Genomic DNA, 23796 nt, shown 5'->3' on the forward strand with positions numbered 1-23796 from the left:
TGAGTCCTCTGTCAAAAGAAACACTGCATTTCTTTTCTTCTATTGTGTACACATGGGCTTCTGTATCAGACTTCCTGTTTCCAGCATAAACCTCCAGGGCAGGGCTTGAGCATGCTCAGTTTGCTCCTCTCCCCCTCCCTCCTCCCATCCCTGCTGTAATCAGAGGTCAGAGCTGTAAGTGAGCAGGGAGAGACTCAGGCAGGAACTGATGTCACACCAAGCTTAAATGGCAGCTGCTATCCTAAACAAATAGAGACAGTGTCTAGAGCTGTTTACTCAGGTATGGTAAAGCATTCTGCAGAATAAATATAGTGTTCTAGCTTGCACTATTGTGGCTAATCTCTTGGCAATAAACTGTCTTGGAGCTTTCCTTCTCCTTTAAGAGACTGACCTTTTATTGTCTTTATTTTATCTTTTTAAATATTTAATTTTTAACCTAATTCTGTTAATGACTGCTAGTTAGGACAGCCCACTTTCCCATGCTACTTGTTTTTATGTTACCCAGAGCATACAAACAACAGACTAAAGTTATCTGTCTGCCTCAGTTTTCACACAGTGATCATGGGGCTGTGGACTCTCTTCGGCTGGGCAACCCTCCTGCTGCTGGCACTGGCTCTGATCTGCTTCCTCCTGTACTGTGGCTATATTCAATATATTCATATGAAGTATGACCACATCCCAGGACCCCCCAGAGACAGGTGAGTGACAAATTCACAGTTAGAAGGTTAAATGAAAACCAACAAAAAACTGCCTAACTGCATGAGATACTTCCACATGAAGCCAATGGGATAATGGTTATTTATACTGCATACATTTAGCTGCTTGTATCATTTATAGGGAGCTTTTCCTTTATAGAATAACGTGAACAATGGATACAAACACCAGATACATTATCTTTTTACACTGAACAAGGGACAATGTTGAATTTCACAAAACAAATTCAAATTTACTTATGAATTGTAACTTAAAGGACCCAACCAAAATGTTATTTTTATTATTCATAACTGCTGATGATAAGAGCTAATTTATTATTTCTTGCTATAGTTTACAAATACTTGGTAAAATGTATTCTAATTATGTATGTGTCTGGCTACTTTAACTCGTTGTGTAATTCTGCCGGTATAGAATAGGATCTGTTAACCCCTAACATAAACTAACCCCAGTGGCTGCCACCATTTAGAATTCCATGTAATTCTCAGGATATGTGCATAGCCGAAGGCCTATATGGAGCGTGGCACCGACTATCTAGCTAACCGTTAACAGTACAACATGGGATAATATATTTATTTAGCATATTTATTTGTCTTGGGTAATAAACTACATATATTGCTTTTACTTGTAATAAGTTGCAAGAAATGCCAAAGTTTGAAAGAGGGCAAAGTTTTTTTCTGTAATTGGAATTTGCAACCTTGTCATTATGTTTTTATTTCAGTTTCATCTTTGGACAATCACCTACAATTTTAAAATTAATGAAAAACAAGAAGGTGGTCTACGATCAGTTTTTGGATTGGTAAGTTATATTCAACAGGAATAGCTAATGGTAATCGTGCAATGCCTTCAGTGTGTACTCTGAGAACAATCAAACCAACTATCACAGACCTAAGTGTATGTTGTAGGCAGTTGACAGTTGGTCTTTATGTATTCTTTTTTGTAGTTTTCTAATTATTTACATGTGGCTATTTTTGTTGCTATGGTTTATTTACCCTAGAAATCAGGTAGCAGTTTGAAAGTTGGAATCAAAAATAGTACAGTACAAAAAATGGTAGAGGGCCTTTTTGCCCCCTTGTATGCAGCAAGAGTTTTTTCACATTTCAGGTCTTATATTGGGACAATATCATACTAGTGATACAGTTAGAAGGCTGCTAATGCTGTTTTATTTTCAGGGTGCAAAAGTATGGACCAGTTATTCGAATCAATGCCTTTCACAGAGTGCTTGTGCTTGTTAACAGCCCCGAGGGAGTAAAGGTATGAAGTTATACCCTGAGTTTTGTCTCATAGGACTGTCTATAATCAGTGGCGATACACACAATGGTTGCGGGGACTACTTGGTATTTGAGAGAGATTGGGTTCATGTCTCTACCCTAAAACAAGCAAACAAAGTACAATCATGGTACACACAATGGTATTAACACAGTCTTTACACACAAATTATCTACATTTACTAATGACACAGTATAAATATGGGATCTTATATCTAGAAACCCATTATCCAGAAAGCTCTGAATTATGGGAAGGCCATCTCCTATAAATTCCATTTTAAACAAGTAACTTCACCTTTTTTAAAAATGTTTTCATTTTTCTCTGTAATAACAAAACTGTGTTGTGTACTTGATTACGCACAAACTTGACAATATCATCCATACTGGGGGCTAAACAATTCAATGGGGTTTTTCATTTTGAATTATTAGAAGATGTAAGGAATGGTGATCCAGCTTACAGTAAGACCCCTTATCCAGAAATACACAGGTCTCGAGCATTCTGCATAATAGATCCCATACCTGTATTACCATTTAAGCTTGCACATGAGGGCACACTCTACCTACACAGTCATCAATTTGCACAGTCACATTTTTATAAAAATCACTAGGGTCATGGATAGTAATAATTAATTTGATTTTTTAAAAGGGTTGTTCACCTTTAAATGAACTTTAAGTATGATGTGTATAGTGATATTATTATTAAAGATGAGTAATAAAAAGTAGGAATAACAATAAATGTTTATCCTTACAGAGAATTAGTTTTTTTAATGGGGTCAGTGACCACCATTTGAAAGAATCAGAAGAAAAAGGCAAATTATTCAAAAACTATAAAAAAAAGTGAAGACCAATTGAAAAGTTGCTTAGGATTAGACAATCTATAACATACAAAAAGTTAACTTAAAGGTGATCCACCCCTTTAAGGCACCTAGAACTAAAGTCAAATAATCACCAACACTCTCTTTTCCCCAGTTGACAGACTCTAAAGTTATCAGCTTCTTAGTATTGCCAGTATATGGCAATAGGGAGGCATAAAAAAATCCTTCTATATATTATAATTGAATATTTTAAAAATTTGTAGTAGTAGTTTTAATTCTGTCCTAAAAAAAAATCGATGAGGCTTTTGCGCTTAAAGGGGTGATTCACCTTTTAGTTAACTTTTTGTATGTTATAAATTGGCTAATCCTAAGAAACTTTTCAATTGGTCTTCACTTTTTCTTTTTTATAGTTTTTGAATTATTTTCCTTTTTCTTCTGATTCTATTCAGCTTTCAAATGGTGGTCACTGACCCCATTTAAAAAATAAACGCTCTGTAAGGCTAAAAATTTGTTGTTATTGCTACTTTTTATTACAAATTTTTCTATTAAGGCTCTCTCCTATTCATACTCCAGTCTCTCAGGGTTAGTTCACACGAGGAGATTCAGGGAGATTTTGTCGCCTGGCGACTAATCACCCTGTCTTCTGAGCGACAATCTCCCCGAACGACCTCAGCGTGTCTTCCCATAGGCTATAATGAAGAGTCGCCTGCGACTAAGGAAAACGCATTGCCTGGGCGACTAAGGAAAACACATTGCTGCGTGTGCTTTAGCGCAGGCGACTTTTCATTATAGCCTATGGGAAGACTTGCTGAGGCAGGTCGGGGAGATTATCGCTCAGAAGACGAGGCAAATAGTCGCCAGGAAACAAAATCTCCCCGAATTTCCTCGTGTGAACTAACCCTTATTCATATAAATGCATGGTTGCTAGGATAATTTGGACCCTAGCTACCCGATTGCTAAAACTGCAAACTGAGAGCTGCTGAATAAAACTAAATAACTCAAAAAAACACAAATAATAAAAAATGAAAACCAATTGCACATTGTCTCATAATATCACTATACACATCATACTAATAAAGTTCATTTAAAAGTGAACAACCTCTTTAATATAGGACGAGAGCCCTCCGTCAGTACAAACATATATGCTAATTTGCAGTATTGTAGTTTCCTATGGCAACTAATCTGACCTTTTTAAATGTATAGTAGTAGACAGTCCAATGCTGATTGGTTGCAATGCACAACTGCACTGGTGCAATTTAGTACTTATATTAGTAAACGGGCCCTTTTGGCTTTAACTATATTCTTACACTAGGTAGATCCACCAGCAGCCTAAATTTAGGCATAAATTATATTCCATTAGATATACTGAATTAATATTAGCAGCAGCTAAAAGGGCCATTTTCAATAAATGGATTGATAGCAACCCTCATTCTATAAAATGTGTCTTCTGAGTTGAAAACCCTTTGTTTTAATTAAACAATTGACTTTACTTTTGACAACACAAAAAATTGTGTTGTCTCTATCTCAAATTGATAAAGAACAGTTGGACAAGATTCTTTATTCTTCTTCAAGGACTTATGCAATCTATTCTATCATCTGCAAGTCCAGCTAATCCAATTTATATCTGATCTATGTTTACTTTTATTGCCAACTTATTATCCATTGTACTAAATTGATATTTACAGTTATACAATATAATACAAAATGTATGTATTGCTTATCTTAATTATCCTGTTATGGATTTTTGATCATTCTTATTTTTTTTTTGTCATTCTTCATTGTATTTACCTAAATTGAAAATAAAATATTAGAATGAAAAAAAAAAAAGTAGTTCCACCACATCATGAGACTGGCAAAGCAGACAACATGTTCGCTACTTAGGAGTGCCTAAAAAATGGCATTTCCACCCTGTCCAATCTTAAAAAACTAGATATACTGTATCACCTTATAGGTGTAAGAAGGAGATCATAATATGTTTTAATGAAAGCTTTAAGAAGATTGTTCATCATTCCCATCAGTCCATGCCCCAGTGCAGCTAATAATCTGTTAATAATGTAAGGTTCCTATCACCTTTCATTTCACATTCACTCAACAAACTAATGCCAGGTTCAACAGGAGCCAATTAATCTGTAAAACTGAAAACAGGCATGGGATCTGTTATCCAGAAAGCTCCGAATTACAGGATGGCCATCTCCCATAGACTCCATTTTATTCAATTGATCCAAATTTTGAAAAAATATTTCCTTTATTTCCTTCAACTGTACCTTGTACTTGAATCAAACTAAGATATAATTAATCCCCATTGAAAGCAAAACCAGCCTATTGGGTTTATTTAATGTGTTCATGATTTTCTAGTAGACATAAGTTATGAAGATCCAAATTACAGATCTGTTAACTGGAAAACACCAGGTTCCAAGCATTCTGGATAACAGATTCCATACCTGTACCATTATCTACATTACATGTTATACTGAGGCGTTGATGCTTTTTCCTGATTTATTTGGTACCCAGGAATTTCTAATGTCACCAAAATATTCCAAGGATGAGGTATATGATCATGTTGCTACTCTATATGGAATGAGGTAGGTACCACCCAGATGTTTGAAAAACAAAGTGTATGCAAAAATAAATGTTGTTTCTTTTTTTCTCTGAAAGCAAAAGATAATTTTGTGTAGGACTGATCTATTAATATAATTACTGACTTGTTTCCTTCTCATGCAATATTAACAAGAGATGCACAAAATAAATCTATCTATCTATCTATCTATCTATCTATCTATCTATCTATCTACCTACGGTTTTCTACGGTTTCCAATTGGTTCACTTAGCAGAATGTAAATATTTGTAATATAAAAGATAAACCTACCTTGCCTGATCTATGTTGAAAATATGAACAAATGTTAGCTGATGTCTAATGTAAAATATTTAAGGTTTTTCGGCTTAATTCAAATGCTTCACATAAAGCTGAAAAGGAAACAGGCTCACACAAAGTTTATTGAAACATCTACTGCTTTATTTGAGCCCACTTGGGGAAACATGTTCAGACCACCTTGTCCTTCCCAGGTGTGACCTGCACAACACGTATTAAAATACACAACTTGAGTCATATACAGTAAATACAGTAACTGCATAGCTAACCTTTCATGTCTAACCTTTCATGTCTGATGCTTATTCCAGGTTCATGGGAAAGGGTTTAGTGACTGATAAAGATCATGACCATTGGTACAAGCAGAGGAGGATGATGGATCCTGCTTTCAGCAGAACGTAAGGACACTAATAATGTTGTAAAAAAATGATTTTAGACTGTTGTCTATGCTAGAAACAAAGTACAAAACTGATGTAACTCATATACTGTATATACTGTATATACAGTATATTAAAATCTTTAATTTGCTGATTTTGTTATGGTTCAACTTTATGGAAAGGGCCTGAGCCGGTTCAAAGTTTTCCTCTTTCAAATGACAGAAATCTACATGTTCAAATGATAGAACCTATTTCCCTAAAGGTGGTCATACACGGGCCGATAAAAGCTGCCGACAGACCGAGTCGGCAGCTTATTGGCCCGTGTATGGGGCCCTCCGATGGGCTTCCCTGATCGATATCTGTCCGAAAGTCGGCCAGATGTCAATCGTACGGGACTAAAAATCCCATCCGATCGCGGCCGCATCTGTTTGTTGATGTGGTCCCGCAATCCGACCGCCCATTACCCATCGTTAGGATCCGATCGTTGGGCCCTAGGATCAGCCCGATATTGCCCACCTCAAGGTGGGCATATCGGGGAGAGATCCGCTTGTTTGGCGACAACTATGTACAATTCGGTTGCCTACTTGCACATGACTACATTAAATCTTTCATGGTTGGCCTGGGTCATTACAAATAATAAAAAGAGATCTTTTTTTTTAGTGGGGGCATTTTAAGTTGTTGACACCAGACTTAGACATCAGCCAATAAGATAGGCTATAATTTACAAACTGGTAAATGTAGTTTTGATGACACCTTTCTGTGACGGACATTTGCACTGCAGGGCCTTTCTTCACACACATATCATTCTGTTTCCCCAACACACACACATAATTTAGCTTTTTCAGATACCTCAGGAACACATCATGCAATAGTTAAAAGGAAAAAACAAGAATAATAGTTTGTACGGGTCCTGCTATACATCTAGAACCAACTGTCAATTTAACATCTAGCAGAAGAGAGAGAAAAAATTTAGAATGATCTAATGAACAAATTACAATTATTTTGTCTAAGGATGCACCAAATCCAGGATTCGGTTCGGGATTCGGCCAAGATTTGGCCTTTTTCAGCAGGATTCGGATTCGGCCGAATCCGTCTGCCAGGCTGAACGAATCTGAATCCTAATTAGGGGCAGGGAGGGAAATCGTGTGACTTTTTGTCACAAAACAAGGAGGTAAAAACTGTTTTCCCCCTTCCCATTAGGATTCGGTTCTGTATTCGGCCGAATCTTTTGCGAAGGATTCTGGGGTTCGACCGAATCCAAAATAGTGGATTCGGTGCATCCCTAATTTTGTCATTTAATAACTAAAAACTACAAATGACGATTCTTTATAAAAAGACATTCAGCTGGTATTTTAACCTGTATCCAAAATACCCCATGAATGTTCTCTCTAGATAATGCCAGTCTCAGTGGATAATGCCTTGTAACCTTGGCTGCTCTCAAGAAGAAACGTTCACCGGAGTAGACAAAATTTTGTACTACATATTTTTTTAGATTGTAGATTGTGAAGTTGCTCATTATTTATGTACTGTAGAAATGATTTGTTTGTCAATAAGAATAGTTGCAACAATAATAATCCTCTCCTCTAGAATTTTATATCCCATTATTGCCCACAAGAGCTGATTTTAAATGAAAAGCAACTGTTTGTTAATAAGAACCAGATTAGTTTCCTGATAACTTCAGTGACTCTCTACTGCCCATGTGGGAGAAATTGCTGCATAAAGACTCAAACCATTGTAAATTAGCTGGCTAATGTTTAATACTGCAGATTTTATTGAGGCAATCCATCATTAACATTCAGATTGCCATGAAAACAGCTCTCATTGCACACCATTAGGTAATGTGTTTTTCTAAAAACGATATCATACAGAGAATAAACTCAATACTTGGACTTTTAACTTTATTATTATCCTTTATTTATATAGTGACAACATACTTACCTAGTGCTTCGCAATGCTGTTTTAACAAGATAGGAAACCTACATTGCAGGAACTGAGGTGAATGAGGTCAAGTGTTATTAGAATTGGCCTTTCTGCTTTTTAATAAAAAATTCAAAGCCCTCTTTCTGTGAAAGAATTTCTGATTCCTCATTTAAATGTGTTCCCTTTGTCTTTTAGCATCAGGAAAACACAAAACTCCTTTAGATCTTGTGCTTCCATGCAGCTTCTACAATATACAGTATGCCATACACAGTTCAAGAGGCATCTATGGATATGTTTTTTAAAGCAGACTCAAAACATATCTGTTTACCCAGGCTTTTTGTGTACAATAAGAAGCATCTGATTAATCAGTGTGTGTATTTTTTAAACTCTTTTTGTAATCTTTGATACCTTATCGTGTTCTGCTTTTAAAACCATACTCCAAAAAGAAACATTACCTTATGACTTACTGGAAGCTACTATATCCTGAAACCTCCATACTGGTATAAATCAGTATACTAACTACAGGCCAATATTGGCAATTAATATGAATTTAAAATTATTTACTTTTAGATTAGCAACTACAGATAGGCTCCTGTTTTAACACACCTTATCCATCCTGAAAAATTTGGATTTGCCCTGACTCGACATACAGGAGATAAGTAGAAGAATGGAGAGGAAGATTGTAAGATCAGCCTATATGCACATAAATTCATACTATCTTTTTTTAATACTCAATCAATTCTATAGCTATGTGGTACTAAATGTGAAACCCCAAAAATCTGAAATGATGGGTATTAACAGATTCAAAGCACTACTTTGCTGCTAAATCCGTGGGAATTGGTACTTCATTTTATATAAAACATTTTGAACAGAAATATATGCAATTGATAAGACATGCATTAACTGATAAGACATTCATTAATAGCAGCCAAATGGACCTTGGACAGTTGACTCACTTCCGACATTTCCTGGCAATGATCTCTGAACAAATACATAAGATTTATACCATGCACAAACTTTCTGCACTCTTAGGGGGAAATGTGATGATTTCTGTATCATATGGTCACTAATGATCACAAATGTTATGAATAAATTAGCCAAATAATAATTCAGCTAGGTATTTGTATAATACGAATTTTGTTTTCAATGATATTTGTTACAGCTACCTAATGGACTTAATGGGTCCCTTCAATGAAAAAGCTGAGGAACTGATGGAAAAACTTTCAGAAAAGGCAGATGGAAAAAATGATACTGAAATGCACAATCTGTTTAGTAGAGTGACACTGGATGTAATAGCTAAGGTAATGGGCAGGCTAAATTACCACTATGAGATTACACTGAAACTATATTACAGTGTATGAATATACTGCACTGCATTTCAATATAGTAAATCAGAGCTATGTGTTGTTAGGAAACCCTAAGTTCTGTGGGGCTTATAAGTCAATATTACCTGCTCACCTTGGCAGTAAAGCCAGAGAACTGATGCAAACAACAACGTTTACTTGTTCCATCTTATGGATCCAGGTTTCTCCTACTTCAGGGCATTATATAAAATGACATTAAGCCTTTATATTGGTATAATACACAAAAGCTATGAATATCTTGTAAATTATATCCTTATGAACGGTGAGTTCTGATGTCATCAGTTATAAACGGTGAGTTCTGATGTCATTTCTGTCACATGACTCACTGAAATTTGTGTATTATAATAAATAAAGTACGCCCAGTTGTAAAATATGAGGATATTAGAAGTTACCTCGGAGTTCCATGACCTGTATGGCCTTCGGCCTAGTGTTTTTATATGGTCATGAAACTTCTCGGTAACTTATAATATTCTTATATTTTACAAGAGGGGGTACTTTATTCACTATTTAAAATATTGCATGAACGTGGGCACATTTTTAATACTTTACGTTTGTCTTTGATGGTTATTGACAGGTTGCATTTGGAATGGAACTCAACTCCTTGAATGATGATCTGACCCCCTTGCCACAAGCCATTTCTTTGGTAATGAATGGTATAGTGGAAACACGGAATCCTATGATAAAGGTGATTTCAGGGTAAATTTTAAGATTTTTGCTAAAATACCTGACAAACTAACTCCTTTATTGACTGTGAAGGATGTTTCCTTAGACACTTTTGAGGTGCTTTCGAGTGTTGGGGACCTATAGTTGGAAAGTATACTGTGCACAGGGAAGGTCATCCCATTGGGCCCTATGTTCTAGTAAGAGTACAGTATAAGTTACTGCAGAGCTGAATCAGCTGTGATAGCCACAAGCAGAAGCCAATTCAGTGAGACAACCTGGCCATTTTAACTAATATACTAGCTTACATGCTGTAATGGAAAGGAATGCATGACCATCAAATAAAACTCACATATTAATAGTAAATCATTTGTAAATACCATTATATGTGATGTGACAAGCATTTGCTTTTATTCTCATTCTCTTCATAGTATTCTCTGGCAAAGAGAGGATTCATCAGAGAAGTGCAGTCGAGCATAAGGCTTCTTCGTCAGACAGGAAAGGAATGTATTGAAAGGAGACAGAAGCAGATACAGGATGGAGAGGAAATTCCAGTGGATATACTGACACATATACTCAAGGCAGCAGGTATGGAGATTCATGGAATAAACTTGTTCCAATCATGGATCGCTGGAAATTGTCATTTCATAGCCTAATATACAGAACAGCTATACAAACAGTGTAAGACAATGGTTTCAGTGCAGACAATATGTTTGGGGGTCTTCCAACTTGGGGAGGTTTATTTATCAAAATCCAAATCTCTGCAAAAATTTGAATTTGAATGTTGATAAATCAGCTCCTGTAAGGGCCCATAGGCACGATTAGGAGTGCGGACCAAGGAGGAGGCAATTTGTCAGACCAAAGTTCGCAGTAACAAGAGGGTTCGGCAAAAGAATGGTCAAAGTCCAGGCAAGGCGTTCAATCCAGGCAGAGAAGGGCCAATACGATTAACAGGCAGAAGTCGGTACACAGGAATCAAATAAGACAAACTATAATCACACCCAGGAATACACAAAGTGAAACCTATACTAGGGCAAAGTTGCAGTGTTCAAGCTCCTTTAAATAGGCCTCCTTTGGCGCCAAAAATTGTACGCAATGACGTCATGATGCTGGCGTTCCAACACTGGCGTCCATTCCGACGCTGGCATCACAGTGCTGCGACCAGCAGGACCCACGTGGAGGAACAGGGCGCCGCCATCTTGGACCGGAGTATGGCGTCGGTGAGTATCAGTTTCCTTTACAGATCCTTACTGTTATGAGGCATGCTTAAAATATGGCAATTTTATTAGAGATCAAAAAGATATTCAAAGAAAAATATTTAAAATACTTACTAAACCCTAAATGCCTACACACCAATCCATACCTACTACACAAATTCAAGTACTTACCAACTTGTAAGTGAACGGGAAGCGCTCCTCATTAGAGATCGAGGCTTTTTTTTTTAAGTAAAATCATTTGTACAGTTAATGGACATGATTTATACTTGTTTATTTTTGGCTATCCTATATACAGTGTTCTTTTGTCATTATTTTTCCCCTGGATGGTATTTGGGTAGCAGTATTAGTATTCAGTTCACTTAGTATGGTATACATTACCATTTATAACTCTGTATGGAAAATGGTTTAGAAACTGTGCTATGGCTTGTATCCAGCTGAACCCATTACACTAGTATAGCTATACTAGTCATACAGGTGTAGGTTGTTACTATGTTTAAAGTTCAGAACTACAAAGAGATAATCCAAGAACCAGGTTTGCTCCAGACCAAATATAATATAATAGGATATTCTTATTATATATAAGAATATATCTGACAGGCTACTGAGAATGTCAGTCTGTTGTTAAGAGAGTCTGTTTTTTTTCCTCTATAATAGGCTAACAAAGCTTTTGTGTCTCCCTAGCTTTGGAAGAAGACTGTGACCCAGAGACTTTACTGGACAACTTTGTCACATTCTTTGTTGCTGGTTTGTAAAACAGTTTGTTGTATTGTTTCTTGGGACTGGAGTGGAGGCCACTGTATTTTGTACTTATAGGGCATTATACCCCTTTTTCAACACAAGGTCAATTAATAGGGCTTGTTCTGAACATATTGTTTTAATTGTGGCAATTTTCTATGGTTTTTGTTATTTCTTGAGCTAAACAGGACAACTGAAGTTACTCCATGTTTGGTTTTTGCAAGGTAGATAATTAGATTAAAAACTGGAACAACAGGCACTCATAAGACCATTCCTCCACACAGACGTAATACAAATCAAGTATATTTATTAGGTTCTGTTAAGGCATGGCCTTATGCATTTCGTATCTCACCAGATACTTAATCATAGGCCATCAATCTTCATGAACAATCAATCAAAACTGCGTTCCAACTAGTCATAAATGCCTCATCCTCTAATGTGGGAAATTTTTTGAAACGGAGCCCGCTATGGATCATTTTAAGTGACAAATATTTTTCAAAATTAGCCAGTACCTACCACAACTTCACCTCTTTCTTTGAAAGATCTTTATATTTATAGAAGAGAACTTTAAGTAAAGGCTGTTAATCAATATTAGATTGAGTAGAAAACACTCTTTCCAAATTTCTTGTTCTCTCAGAGAAAGACGGCTCCATTGGTTAGCGGGAGAGAAAGCACAAAAAGACTCTTTATGCTTAGAAGATATGAAATAAGTAACTACTTAGGATGTATATTTTACTCAAGAAAGGTATATCAAATAACAACAGTGGGATAATGATATGCTGAATTTATTGGGAACGGGAATGTAGAATACCTAGTCACGGTCTGGTTCTCCACCATAAGTAGATCATTTGCCAAGAACCCCAGTTCATAAGTATACAGTAAATGTCTGTGTTACTAAAGTATTCAAAATCAGAATGTCTATAAATTAAACAACACAAATCATAGGTATAGTAAAATATAGTATACAATCAATAGCTGAAATGCAGTAGGCAAAAGCACGCTGACCTCTATAAAAGGGATCAGATTACCACTGAACAGATAGCCTCTTTGCATACTGGACTCCTTATATGTTAGTCAAAACAAAGAGTGAATGGAGGAGTTATTTATACAATAGCATTTTACCTCTATTTAAACTAATACAGATAATTAATGCCAATTAAATAATAAATAATTATTCCTTAAGGATTTATAATAAAATAAGTATGAAATATACATTAAAAGAATAGGCAGAATCTATTTTCAGCAAAGTTCTGTTAATTTTGCTTATGGTGAAAAGGTGTATATAAAGGCATATATGGCCCCTTTAAAAAGTGACTAAGAGGCACATTTATCGAGGGTCGTCCTCTAAATTCAAATGAGTTTTTTAAAACTTCCATAAACTCGAAATTCGATCACTCAAAGTTTATTAATAAAATCTAATTTTCTCAGCTCGGACGAATTTAATCGATCTGAAAACTCGATTAGATTTTGTTTCGAATTAGAAAAATTCGAATCAAGTTAAAAAAAACTCGAATGCCAGGAAGGCTGCAAACATCACTAAATTGATCCCTGGACCTCTCCCATTGACTTATACAGCAATTCGGCAGGTTTAAGGTCGCGAATAGTCGAATTTGAGTTCTTAAAGGGCCAGAATATGATAAATCTTGAAATTCGAATTTGAATTAAAACTCGAATCAAGTTTGGATAATTCACAATTTGAATTTGAGAGTTTTGACCAAAAAAAAATTCAAATTCGAATTTTCCCTTCAACCCTTAATAAATCTGCTCCTTAGAGTACCCTTTTTAATCTACCTTGGGCTGTACCCTCATGCCAGGGAGGCCAAATAATAAGTTGCTAAATATTTAATATTATAATGAACATTTAAGTATTAGATGTATTATTATCACCAATATAAGGTTTTGGTCTCATATCTACAAACCTATTGAGGGCAGATAGGATTCTGTATTTCATCAACTGAGTTGATCAAATCTCACTTTTTTTTAATGAACATGACCCCTTTATTTATCATTGTTTACCTTCTGTTTATGTTTCTTTAATAAATCAGCCCATAGCAATGCATAAGAAAAGATCGTTTTCATTATTATTATTAAAACTTTTATTGGATATACATAACCTTCTCTTTAGTGTAGCTGAAGACGAATGGTTTGTTGGCTTGCAAACAGATCCTGGTTATTTTTCAGGTCAAGAAACCACTGCCAACCAACTATCATTTGCAGTTATGGAATTGGGAAGGAATCCAGAGATTCTACAAAAGTGAGTTATCAGTTCTGCTTTACAAACTTTTGTATAATGCAGCCATACATATGTGTAAAATAAAACCAGTAGGTGGTGCTAATATCCCATTTAAAATATTCCTCAATAAATCAAAGTTTACACTGAAAACACATACACACATCACACACACACATTTGTGTACAAAAAGTAATTTCAATATGTTTTTAAATTAGCATTAAATTATGGTCACTCTACATTTCCATTATGCTGCTACTGCTCTGATATTGCGATTAAAATATTGCTAAGCATATTAAAATATACACAAAATTAGATTCCATAAAAAAAATCCACACTTCCTTATATGTATTTTCTGCTAATTAATCCCTACTGGAAATGAAAGGGGCATATTAAGTGTATTTCAATTACATCGTGGTATAGAGATTTGGAAAGTGCTGTTGACATTCATAAACTAGTTACAAGGTGTCAGTGTCGGATTGGAGGGTCCGAGGCCCACCGAGGCTTCAACCACAGTGGCCCGTACCACCCAGCTGGGCCACCCCAGCTGCAATCCCCCTCCAGGCTCTTCTCTCAAGCCACACCCCTCCCCGCATAACTGTTCTTTAGTTACAGCCATGATTGAGGCTGGGGAGGACATCAGGGGGCAGCACGGGGTCTCAGAAGGGTGTGGGTCTGGGTTGGCGGGGCACATCAGGGCCAGGGCCCCACTAGGTTTTTACCCAGTGTCCCGACAGCCCAGTCCTACCTTGTAGGGTGTCCAGCTTCTTGGACATGAACAGCGTCTTGGTTGAAGTGATGAGTCATATGTAAAATTTACCATAGTGCTCATTGGTGGTCTCCACAATGTAGTGAATAAATGGGGCACACTAGTTCAATATGTTTATTGCATGTCTTAAAACTGTTTTTTTGCAGAGCCCAAGAGGAAATAGATGAAGTTATAGGTTCAAAGAGATTCATTGAGCACGAGGACCTTGGCAAGTTGCATTATTTATCCCAGGTACAATGACACAACCTTATTTTTTAAGATTTATATTTCATGCTGCCTTAGGTATAATATAGGGCAGTTGTTGGTGCCATACTTGCAAAACACTCTTTCTGTACATAGAAAACTGATGGTCAGTGATTCAGTAACATTCCTCGCTCAAGCATTCTTGTCACCCACTAGTAGTAATACAACCATTATTTATTATATTATATAATATGTTTATTATTATATATTATTTTATACAAAGTAGTATTTATGTAATTAGGTACAGCATGGCACCCTCCAAAGCTCTTTTACAAAAAGTGTATAATAAATCCATTAAAACAATGCTGTCCAACTTCTGTGGTACCGGAATTTTTCTGGCGCACGTGGTGGAGGGCCGATAATGGAAGCCAGTGTGGACCACCCCCTGTTTTAAAAATGACATCCACTTTAAACCACACCCATGTTACCACAAGAACTTTTAAGACTATATCCATGTTAATGGTGGTAGCACACCATAAAACCAAATGGTTGGTTCTCACTGCAGGGAAATCTATCGTATATGAAACAATTTTAATAAACCATAAAAACAGTATGACAAAAACTCCGCAGGCAGACGGCACTTCTGGATGGATTTATTAAGAAAAAGGCTGCTGCATACCTCCTAACGCGTTTCGGGATTGTATCCCTTAATCATAGGCATAAAAACAGTATGGCTCATACAGGGAGCATAGGGCAGGCAGAGTATGGCACACAAGGAGGCAGTGGCATAACTAGATGTTATTGGGCCTCACCAATTCATTTTAGCCCCCCTAGGGCCATTATTTACCAATACATATTAAAAGGGCTCATTAATTAGGGCTTCACAGGGCCCCCATACCTCCTGGTCACCCCTGCAGCGATAGGGTCTGCTTCCTTTATAGATATGCCCCTACAAGAAGATTAGGACAGGCAGAGTATGGCAGACACAGGCAGCAAAGGACAGACAGAGTATTCATTTTAGCCCCCCCTAGGGCCATTATTTACCAATACATATTAAAAGGGCTCATTAATTAGAGCTTCACAGGGCCCCCCATACCTCCTGGTCACACATAGGGGAGCATAGGGCAGGCAGAGTATTGCACATACAGGTAGATTAGGGCAGGCAGAGTATGGCACACACAGGGAATGTAGGGCAGGCAGAATACAACAGGAGACAGGAAAACTTATCAGGACCTGGTGCCCCTTCAGTAGTTTGTCTGAAGTGTGAACAATGTGGGTACTTATAGTCTGGGACTGAGGTGTGAACAGTACAGGATTTGAGGTATTACAGGTGTGAACAATGCAGGGGGATTAAAGGTGTGAAGAATACAGCAGTTTACTGTCTGAATTTGAGGTGTAAACAATACAGGGGCCAGTTTAGCTCAGTACTGATACCATTTAAAGCTTACACAAGGTAAGCAGTCAAAGCAGGCAGACTTTCATGGGGGGGGGGCACACAAGGGGGGGGGGGTTGCAGGTCATCAGTTAGACACCACTGCTTAAAAATATAGGATCTGCTAATACATAGAAATGCAAGTATTGCTTTGTTGATACAAGTTAGTAAATTGTATCAGAAGCTAAACTCTTTATTTGAAAGTTGTGAGGTAAGCATTAGTGAAATGGAATGACGGAATCTTTTTATTGATGAAGTCCTGGAAATACTATGTAGTAAATTAAGTAATTTTATTTTGTAACTTTGTTCAAGTATATAAAGTTTGGTCATCTTTGATAACTTTTGTGTTTGATAACTTTTGTTTCACTGAAACACTGCATTACAATTGTAAGGAACAGTAATCTCAAAAAATTAAAGCATTTTAAAGTAATAAAAATATAATGCAGTGTTGCCCTGCACTGGTAAAATTGCTGTGTTTGTTTCAGCAACACTACTATTGTTTAAATAATTAAGATACTGTGTAGCAATGGGGGTAGCCAATCAAATGAGAAAAGTCTCAGGTTCCACAGCAGATAGCAGATAGCAGATAACATCTGTAGAACTTAAAGGAGAAGGAAAGCTACGGAGGCATTTTATTGCCAATAGATTGACTGCAATAGTGCAAGCTAGAATGCTATATTTATTCTGTAGAATGCTTTACCATACCTGAGTAAAAAGCTCTAGAAACTCTCTGTTTGTATAGGATAGGAACTGCAGTATTTACGTTGTGTGACATCACTTCCTGCCTGAGTCTCTCCCTGCTCTGGGCTCAGATTACAGTAGAGAAGGGAGGGGGGGAAGAGGAGCAAACTGAGCATGCTCTTGCCCAGGGCAATGAGGTTTAAGCTGAAGGCAGGAAGTCTGATACAGAAGCCCATGTGTACACAATAGAAGGAAAGAAATGCAGTGTTTCTTTTGACAGGGGACTCAGAGCAGCACTACTTTGGGGGTTTACTGGTTTATTTAGATGGACCTTTCTGATAAGGCTTACTTAGTTTTAACCTTTCCTTCTCCTTTAATGGTGTTATCCACTATTTAACCTGTGCCCTATAGGCTTTTTTCAATTTCCATCATTGCTACACAGCAGCTTGTTTATATGAACTATAGTAGTGTTTCTGAAGCAAACAGATCAGTTTTACCAGTGCAGGGCAACAGTAAATATTTTCATTACTTTAAAACACTTTCACATGGATGCTCAGATAGCACAGAAATAGGAGGTAACTATTGATCCTGTCCAGTCCCAGATTTGTGAGCAGGCACGGGCCTAGGATGGCAAGATAATAGGGGTGGCATTCTGCCCAGCTGCATTCTCATTTTTGCAGATTTGACAGCTCTTCCTAATCTCCAATACCCCAGTGGAAACCAGCGCATACGTGTGTTTGTGGGTTGGTTGTGAGGAGCAGTTGTAGGACCCTTTGGCCTAGGTGCGCCTGAATCAGAAATCTGGGCTTGATCCTGTCACTTCTGGATCTGCAGACACAGCAAGGCTAAGAACAGTCGACCTGTCCAACCCTATCACCACACCACCTTACATTTAAATAGAGGTAATGAATTCTTATTGATGATGGTCTCCTGTGTCTTGGGGGTAACAGGGAAACAAAAAAACCTATGGGAGTCAGTATCACATTCAATATCAATGAAACACATCTCACAATAATTGTAATTGCATTGCTGAACACTGCTTAGTATATCAAAATTAGATTTGTTGGGCTAATGTTTAGCATAGGTGTATAAGGCTACTTTAAGGCTAATTCAAAAAGATAATATCTAAAAGAGAATATATTCAATCTAGCTTTTGTAATTTATCAGGTCTTGAAGGAAAGTTTGCGCCTATACCCTACAGCACCAGGCACATCCCGTGGAGTGAAAGAGGAAATTGTTATAGAAGGCGTAAGGATTCCACCTAATTCAACCGTAATGGTAAGGGGCAAAGCTTACAATGCAGCATGGGCCTGAAGTTCAGAAAATATAATGGAATAGAATTAATTTAATAATTAGAATTTTTATTTTGAGGGTTACTGTCAGTGGCAATAATTATTATTAGATAAGATTAAAAAAAAAGTTGAAAATCCTCTAATGCCTAAACTGCATGGGAAATATGCCAGGTTATGCCTAAATTCTTCCCATGCACTACCTATGGCAGAAGCGGTGGAACCAAAGTAGGTGACCCTGAGCAACCCCTGCCATACTGTAGGTATTTCAATTAATGTGTAGAATGCAACTGTAGGTATGGAAGGGCATTCTGACCAATGCATTCTTCCATTAGATTAGATGTGTCATATGACTTAGAACTTTTATAAACTTTAGAGTGATGACAAATTGCTATTTGCTAAAAAAAACCACCCAAAACTGAGCACTCCCTCCTCCATTGACTTGAATAGTAAAAGCCTGATAGTAGCCATTCTGGTGATTTTAAGCTAAAAACTGAGGGGTTTCAGTTGGGAAGTTTTTAGAGTGGAAGGCAAAGGACAAATGTATAAGCAATGTATGAATAACTAAAAAAGTCTTGTCTTATTTCAAAAGTATTGTTAAGTAAATTCTGGGGTGAAAGTCTTAAGCTGATGTGAAAGACCTGTAGAAAAGCCAACACCCCTCTATATGTTTCCCCGGGCAGTAAAGTGTTGTCACAAGATGCCATGTGTTCTAGTACCTTTATACTCTCTGTTTCTACATTGAGAAAATATTATAGAATGTAAAAATTATTTAAATGCTGAGAAACATTTCCCATGTATTTGTTCATTTCTGTGGCATGGACAGGGGCATTGTTGTCACACCCTGTGTTTACTTTGTTTGTAGTTTAACTCTTATATCATGGGAAGGATGGAGCAGTATTATACAGATCCTCTTACCTTCAACCCAGACAGGTTCAGCCCTGATGCACCAAAGTAAGTGCTCTATTGCTTTCTGATACCTACTGAGTTAAATTTGTTGAAGCAGATGTATTTTCATTAAAGAACAAAGGATGGAAGACATAGACCAAAGCAGGACTAGCTTCTAGTGAGTTTTATTGCCACATATATTACACGGCTTCAGACCTTTGTAAGTAAGTTCCAGCGGAAGTTACCCTAAGATAATGTGTAAAATTACCCTGCCGTTTTTTAACACCACATAATAAATCTTCCCCTTAGAGTTTTTTCTCTCTCTGATTAGACTTGGTTTCTCTACTTAAATTCTAAATCAGTTTATATACTTCTTTGTCATCTACAGGCCTTACTATACATATTTCCCATTTTCTCTGGGTCCTCGCTCCTGTATAGGACAAGTGTTTTCACAGGTAAGAAAAAATCTTGAGGAAGGTATGAAATCCATGGTCGTTTTCGGCGCGATCCTACATGCTGCGCAAAAATGCAGGCTTCAAGTCAGATGCGACAGAAATTAGGTAAGATCCAACGCAACACGAGTGTTGGATGCAGACGATGCACGCTGCGTCTGCATTCCGACAGTAGCGTCGGATCAACGCTGCAACGCCATCTGACATTTCCATCTCTTACCTTATTTCCGTCGCATCCGAAGTGACGCCTGCGTTTTTGCGCAGCTCTCTGGTTCGGGCGAAATCGCCTGGGGAGTTCCTCCCTTACTTGAAATTAATCTAAATGTATAAAAAAAGTTAAAGAATAGCAGACATAAAAAAGTTTTAAAAGGTAGTTGAAATATGCAAACACCACCATGCAGTCCTATCAGTGTGAAAGTGCTGGTATGTAACAAATTGCATCACTTGAAGTTAATGAGCCCCCTGAACCTCTTCTTATATACAGTATGCAAAATACAGAGGGTAATAGGGACCTGCATTTATTCCTTGTTTCAGGGCAGGTGGTAGGAACAGGGCTCAGTATTTGACCCTTACAACTGTGTTTCTTTGCAGAACAGCTGTGCACTGGGACTCCTTTGTAAATGAGGACCCTTAAATTCTGTAAGGTGTTGGTTTAAGGCAGTAAACAGTCAGTACATCGACAGGTTTTTACTTATAGTTTGTTTCTATAAAGGTATTACATGTTTATTATGTAGTTTTAGCCAGGGCATCTTAAACAGCAATTATTTCACTGACAAACTGACCACAAGTTCCTCATTGAGTCCCAAATGTCTCCTAAAGTGTTCATTCCCATTACAAGAAGCTCGAAGGGGCATAGTATGTCACATTTGGGATGTGAACAGCCAAAATAAGATGTAAATTGCAATCTCTCATAGACAGTAGTGAAAGATAAAAAAAACATCTTTGGACCACGTGATTCTGTCCAACCTATTCATACTGTAATTGTGCCAAAATATGTTCTGGCTGTAAATAATGCTCCAAAATCTCTTACAAAAATCTATTTTCAATCCTTATTATTACAGATGGAGGCCAAGATAGTAATGGCAAAGCTTCTGCAAAGATTTGACTTTGAGCTGGCCAAAGGACAAAGCTTCAGGATTTTTGATACGGGTTCCCTCCGGCCCATGGATGGGGTTATCTGCAGACTGAGACCTCGAACAAAGCCATAAAACAACTGCATTTAAATAGCTATTTACAATGCTATATAATATAAAAGGGCCTCTATGCCTTTTCCTCTTTTTTGCCAAAGGAAATAATAAGAGCTGAGTTTATTATTTATCTTTACCATCCATAAAGGTGCTTCTGACTTCCTTATCACCTTTTACAGCCTTCTTCTTGTGTTATAATACCCTCACTAGAAGATAGTAGTTGAAACTGTATGATACCACGCCACTGAGGGTAGCTTCAAGCAATGTCTACCATTAGTAGAATATTCCAGGCATAGTCTATACAAAGAGAGACATTCAGCTACGCCAGTACAAGATCACTTCAGATGGAAAATGTTAAGTGTATAGGGGCCAGCTGAATTAAAAGGGATCAATAAATAGTGGAATGTAATTAAAGGCACAAGTAACCCACAGCAAGCAATAAGATGCTTTCTGCATCCGATCAGTATATGGTACCAGCTTATTCATTGCTATAAGTGACTAGGCCTATACAAAAAAAGTAATTTGCTAAATAACGACTGGGGGTTATGTAATATAAGGAGATCTGTTTAAAAGCAAACAAGCTAATGGTCGCTATGGGTTACTGCTCCTGGGCAAACTTTTTACCTTTTATTACATATGAGGGAACTATATTATAAAGGAAAACTCTACCAAAAACAATTTATATTCTAACAAGTGAGCTGTTAAAGATTCAGCTTGCCTTATACGTATCAATACATATTTCCATTTTACATCTACTGTATAACATTGAGCTGTTATTTGGTGTTCTTTGTGTATGGGTTCTCATTGTTAAAAAGTAGTTTGGTAGTAAAAGCTTTGCTTATGTTCTTTGCTAATGTCATCTAGTTTGTATGTGTGTCTAAAGTTTGTGTGTGTGTGTACATACATTCTTATTGAAATGGCACAAAGGGCATTTTATCACCCACTCAAAATCATCTCACACACACTGGTAACAAAATTACCAAAAATACCTTTGCAATGCAGATCACAGGGATTATAATGTACAAAGCAGTTGAATAAAATATTTTCCTTTGATTACAACCTTACAAAGGGCTTGGTTGCAAATCTTCCATTGAAAACCAAAACACAAAAAATACATTCTCTAATTCCCTTAGGTTATGAAATTGTTCTAATGAACATGGTTCTGTGTCACTCTATATGTGTCCTATTGGATAGTGTTGCTGCTTTATAAATACTTGTTAATAATATGATTACAAATTATGGACAATTTTGCACAGCCAACAACTCCTACACTCGAGTAAGTATTGGTATGGATTCTTGATATTTTGCCTTTCTGAATAAAGTGTATTCTTATCCAGTAGGTCATAGGAGGGGTGTCCTGTTAACACTGCATAAATGCGCAATGAAATGTGTCTCTCTTTTTGAGACTTCCTGTAGAAGAGGCCTGGTGGGTCCTTCATTATACAAAACTCAGGTATAAAAACAGTTGAGGGGGTAATCCGCAACACGCGGTACCCTATTCTCAATATTGGCATATAAACATAGGATTAATGGTTGTAATTGAACATAAAGATAGAAAGAGGGAGAACAAAAGAAAAAAAAAAGGGGGAAAAAATAAAGCAAAAATAAGGATATTACCTATTAAAGGAATAGCGTTGACATTAACACGGCGGTGGGGTATTATTTACAATCTAACCATGGAGGGTACATATAAATGAATTTGTTAAGCGTATTCTAAATCTGATTCTACATCATGCCTGCAAAGCCGCGTATAATTGAGGGTCATGCTCATGTGCCAGCCAAGGGAGCCATATTTTGTCATATGCTTCCAAATCATTTTTTAAAGTATTTGTGAGTTTCTCATTGGTAGCGATGGAAATGATCTTTGCTTTTAGGGAACCCAGAGGTAGGTCTGGTTTCTTCCAGTGTCCTGCAATAATTAGTCTGGCGGCCATCAGTATATGTCGGCTCAGTTGTTATATTAGTGCATTTTTTTACCGAGTAGCATTATTAGAGGGTCTTTAGGAAATGGAGCGTGAAAAATTCTGGAGAGGAGATTTGCCACAGCCTTCCAAAATTGGGACACAACTGGGCATGTCCACCACGTATGAAGTAGCAACCCTGGGTCTCGGCATCCTCGAAAACATTGTGGATTATAAGCGGGGTAGAGCTTGTGTAGCCATGTAGGGACTAGATAAGTCCTATGGAGCAGCTTAATAGAAGTCTCTCTGATAGTCACACAAGTGCTCCCTTTATGTGCGGTCAAGCTGCAATGAGACCACTGTTTGTTCGCAAGCGTAGTACCAAGATCTGTTTCCCATTTTAACATATATCCTAATTTCTGGGACTGTCAAGGAGGGTGGGTTAATAATTGGTATATTATACTGAGGGTACCTGGCTGAAGAGGACTCTGTGTACTGATGGTTTCCAGAGCTGTTGATGTTAAGGTGCCATTGGTGGTCTTCCTCAGTTGCTGTCTAGCAAAATGAAGTAGTTGAGTGGCCTGGAAAACCTTTTGTATTGGGGGGTTATATGTTCCCAAGTCTTGTCAATGATTGAAGTGTGGTCAATCCATTTGCGGACCACCACGCAAACATTCGTCTCGACTGTCCTGGTAAATAATCCTGGTTATTTTTTGGAGGTGTTAAAGGCGAGGGATTTGATATGAGATGAAACCTCTTCCGCAATGTGTTTCACACAAATGTAACATATCCAGCGTTATTGAGGATGGGTCCAACAGTTTATTAAATGGTATCCGTGGTAGCCAGATGAT

At 37.3% G+C, this 23796-nt stretch overlaps 1 protein-coding gene across 2 annotated transcripts; it reads left to right on the top strand.

Moving 5' to 3' along the window:
• The first annotated feature begins 519 nt into the window (after window positions 1-519).
• On the top strand, window positions 520-21890 carry cyp46a1.1.L (cytochrome P450 family 46 subfamily A member 1, gene 1 L homeolog). 2 transcript variants are annotated; one of them, XM_018241583.2, is made up of 15 exons: window positions 520-698; window positions 1433-1510; window positions 1884-1965; window positions 5306-5376; window positions 5972-6058; window positions 9120-9258; window positions 9896-10006; window positions 10413-10569; window positions 11880-11942; window positions 14115-14187; window positions 15079-15163; window positions 18396-18506; window positions 19383-19471; window positions 19794-19860; window positions 20919-21890. In XM_018241583.2, exons 1-15 carry the CDS (start codon window positions 562-564, stop codon window positions 21063-21065), a joined length of 1497 nt encoding a protein of 498 aa, XP_018097072.1. In that variant the 5' UTR covers window positions 520-561; the 3' UTR covers window positions 21066-21890. The 2 variants fall into 2 exon arrangements, with proteins under 2 accessions (XP_018097072.1, XP_041428968.1); XM_041573034.1 differs by lacking the exon at window positions 11880-11942.
• Window positions 21891-23796: the final 1906 nt, after the last annotated feature.

The sequence above is a fragment of the Xenopus laevis genome, chromosome 8L (assembly GCF_017654675.1).
Source record: "Xenopus laevis strain J_2021 chromosome 8L, Xenopus_laevis_v10.1, whole genome shotgun sequence".
Classification (NCBI taxonomy): domain Eukaryota; kingdom Metazoa; phylum Chordata; class Amphibia; order Anura; family Pipidae; genus Xenopus; species Xenopus laevis.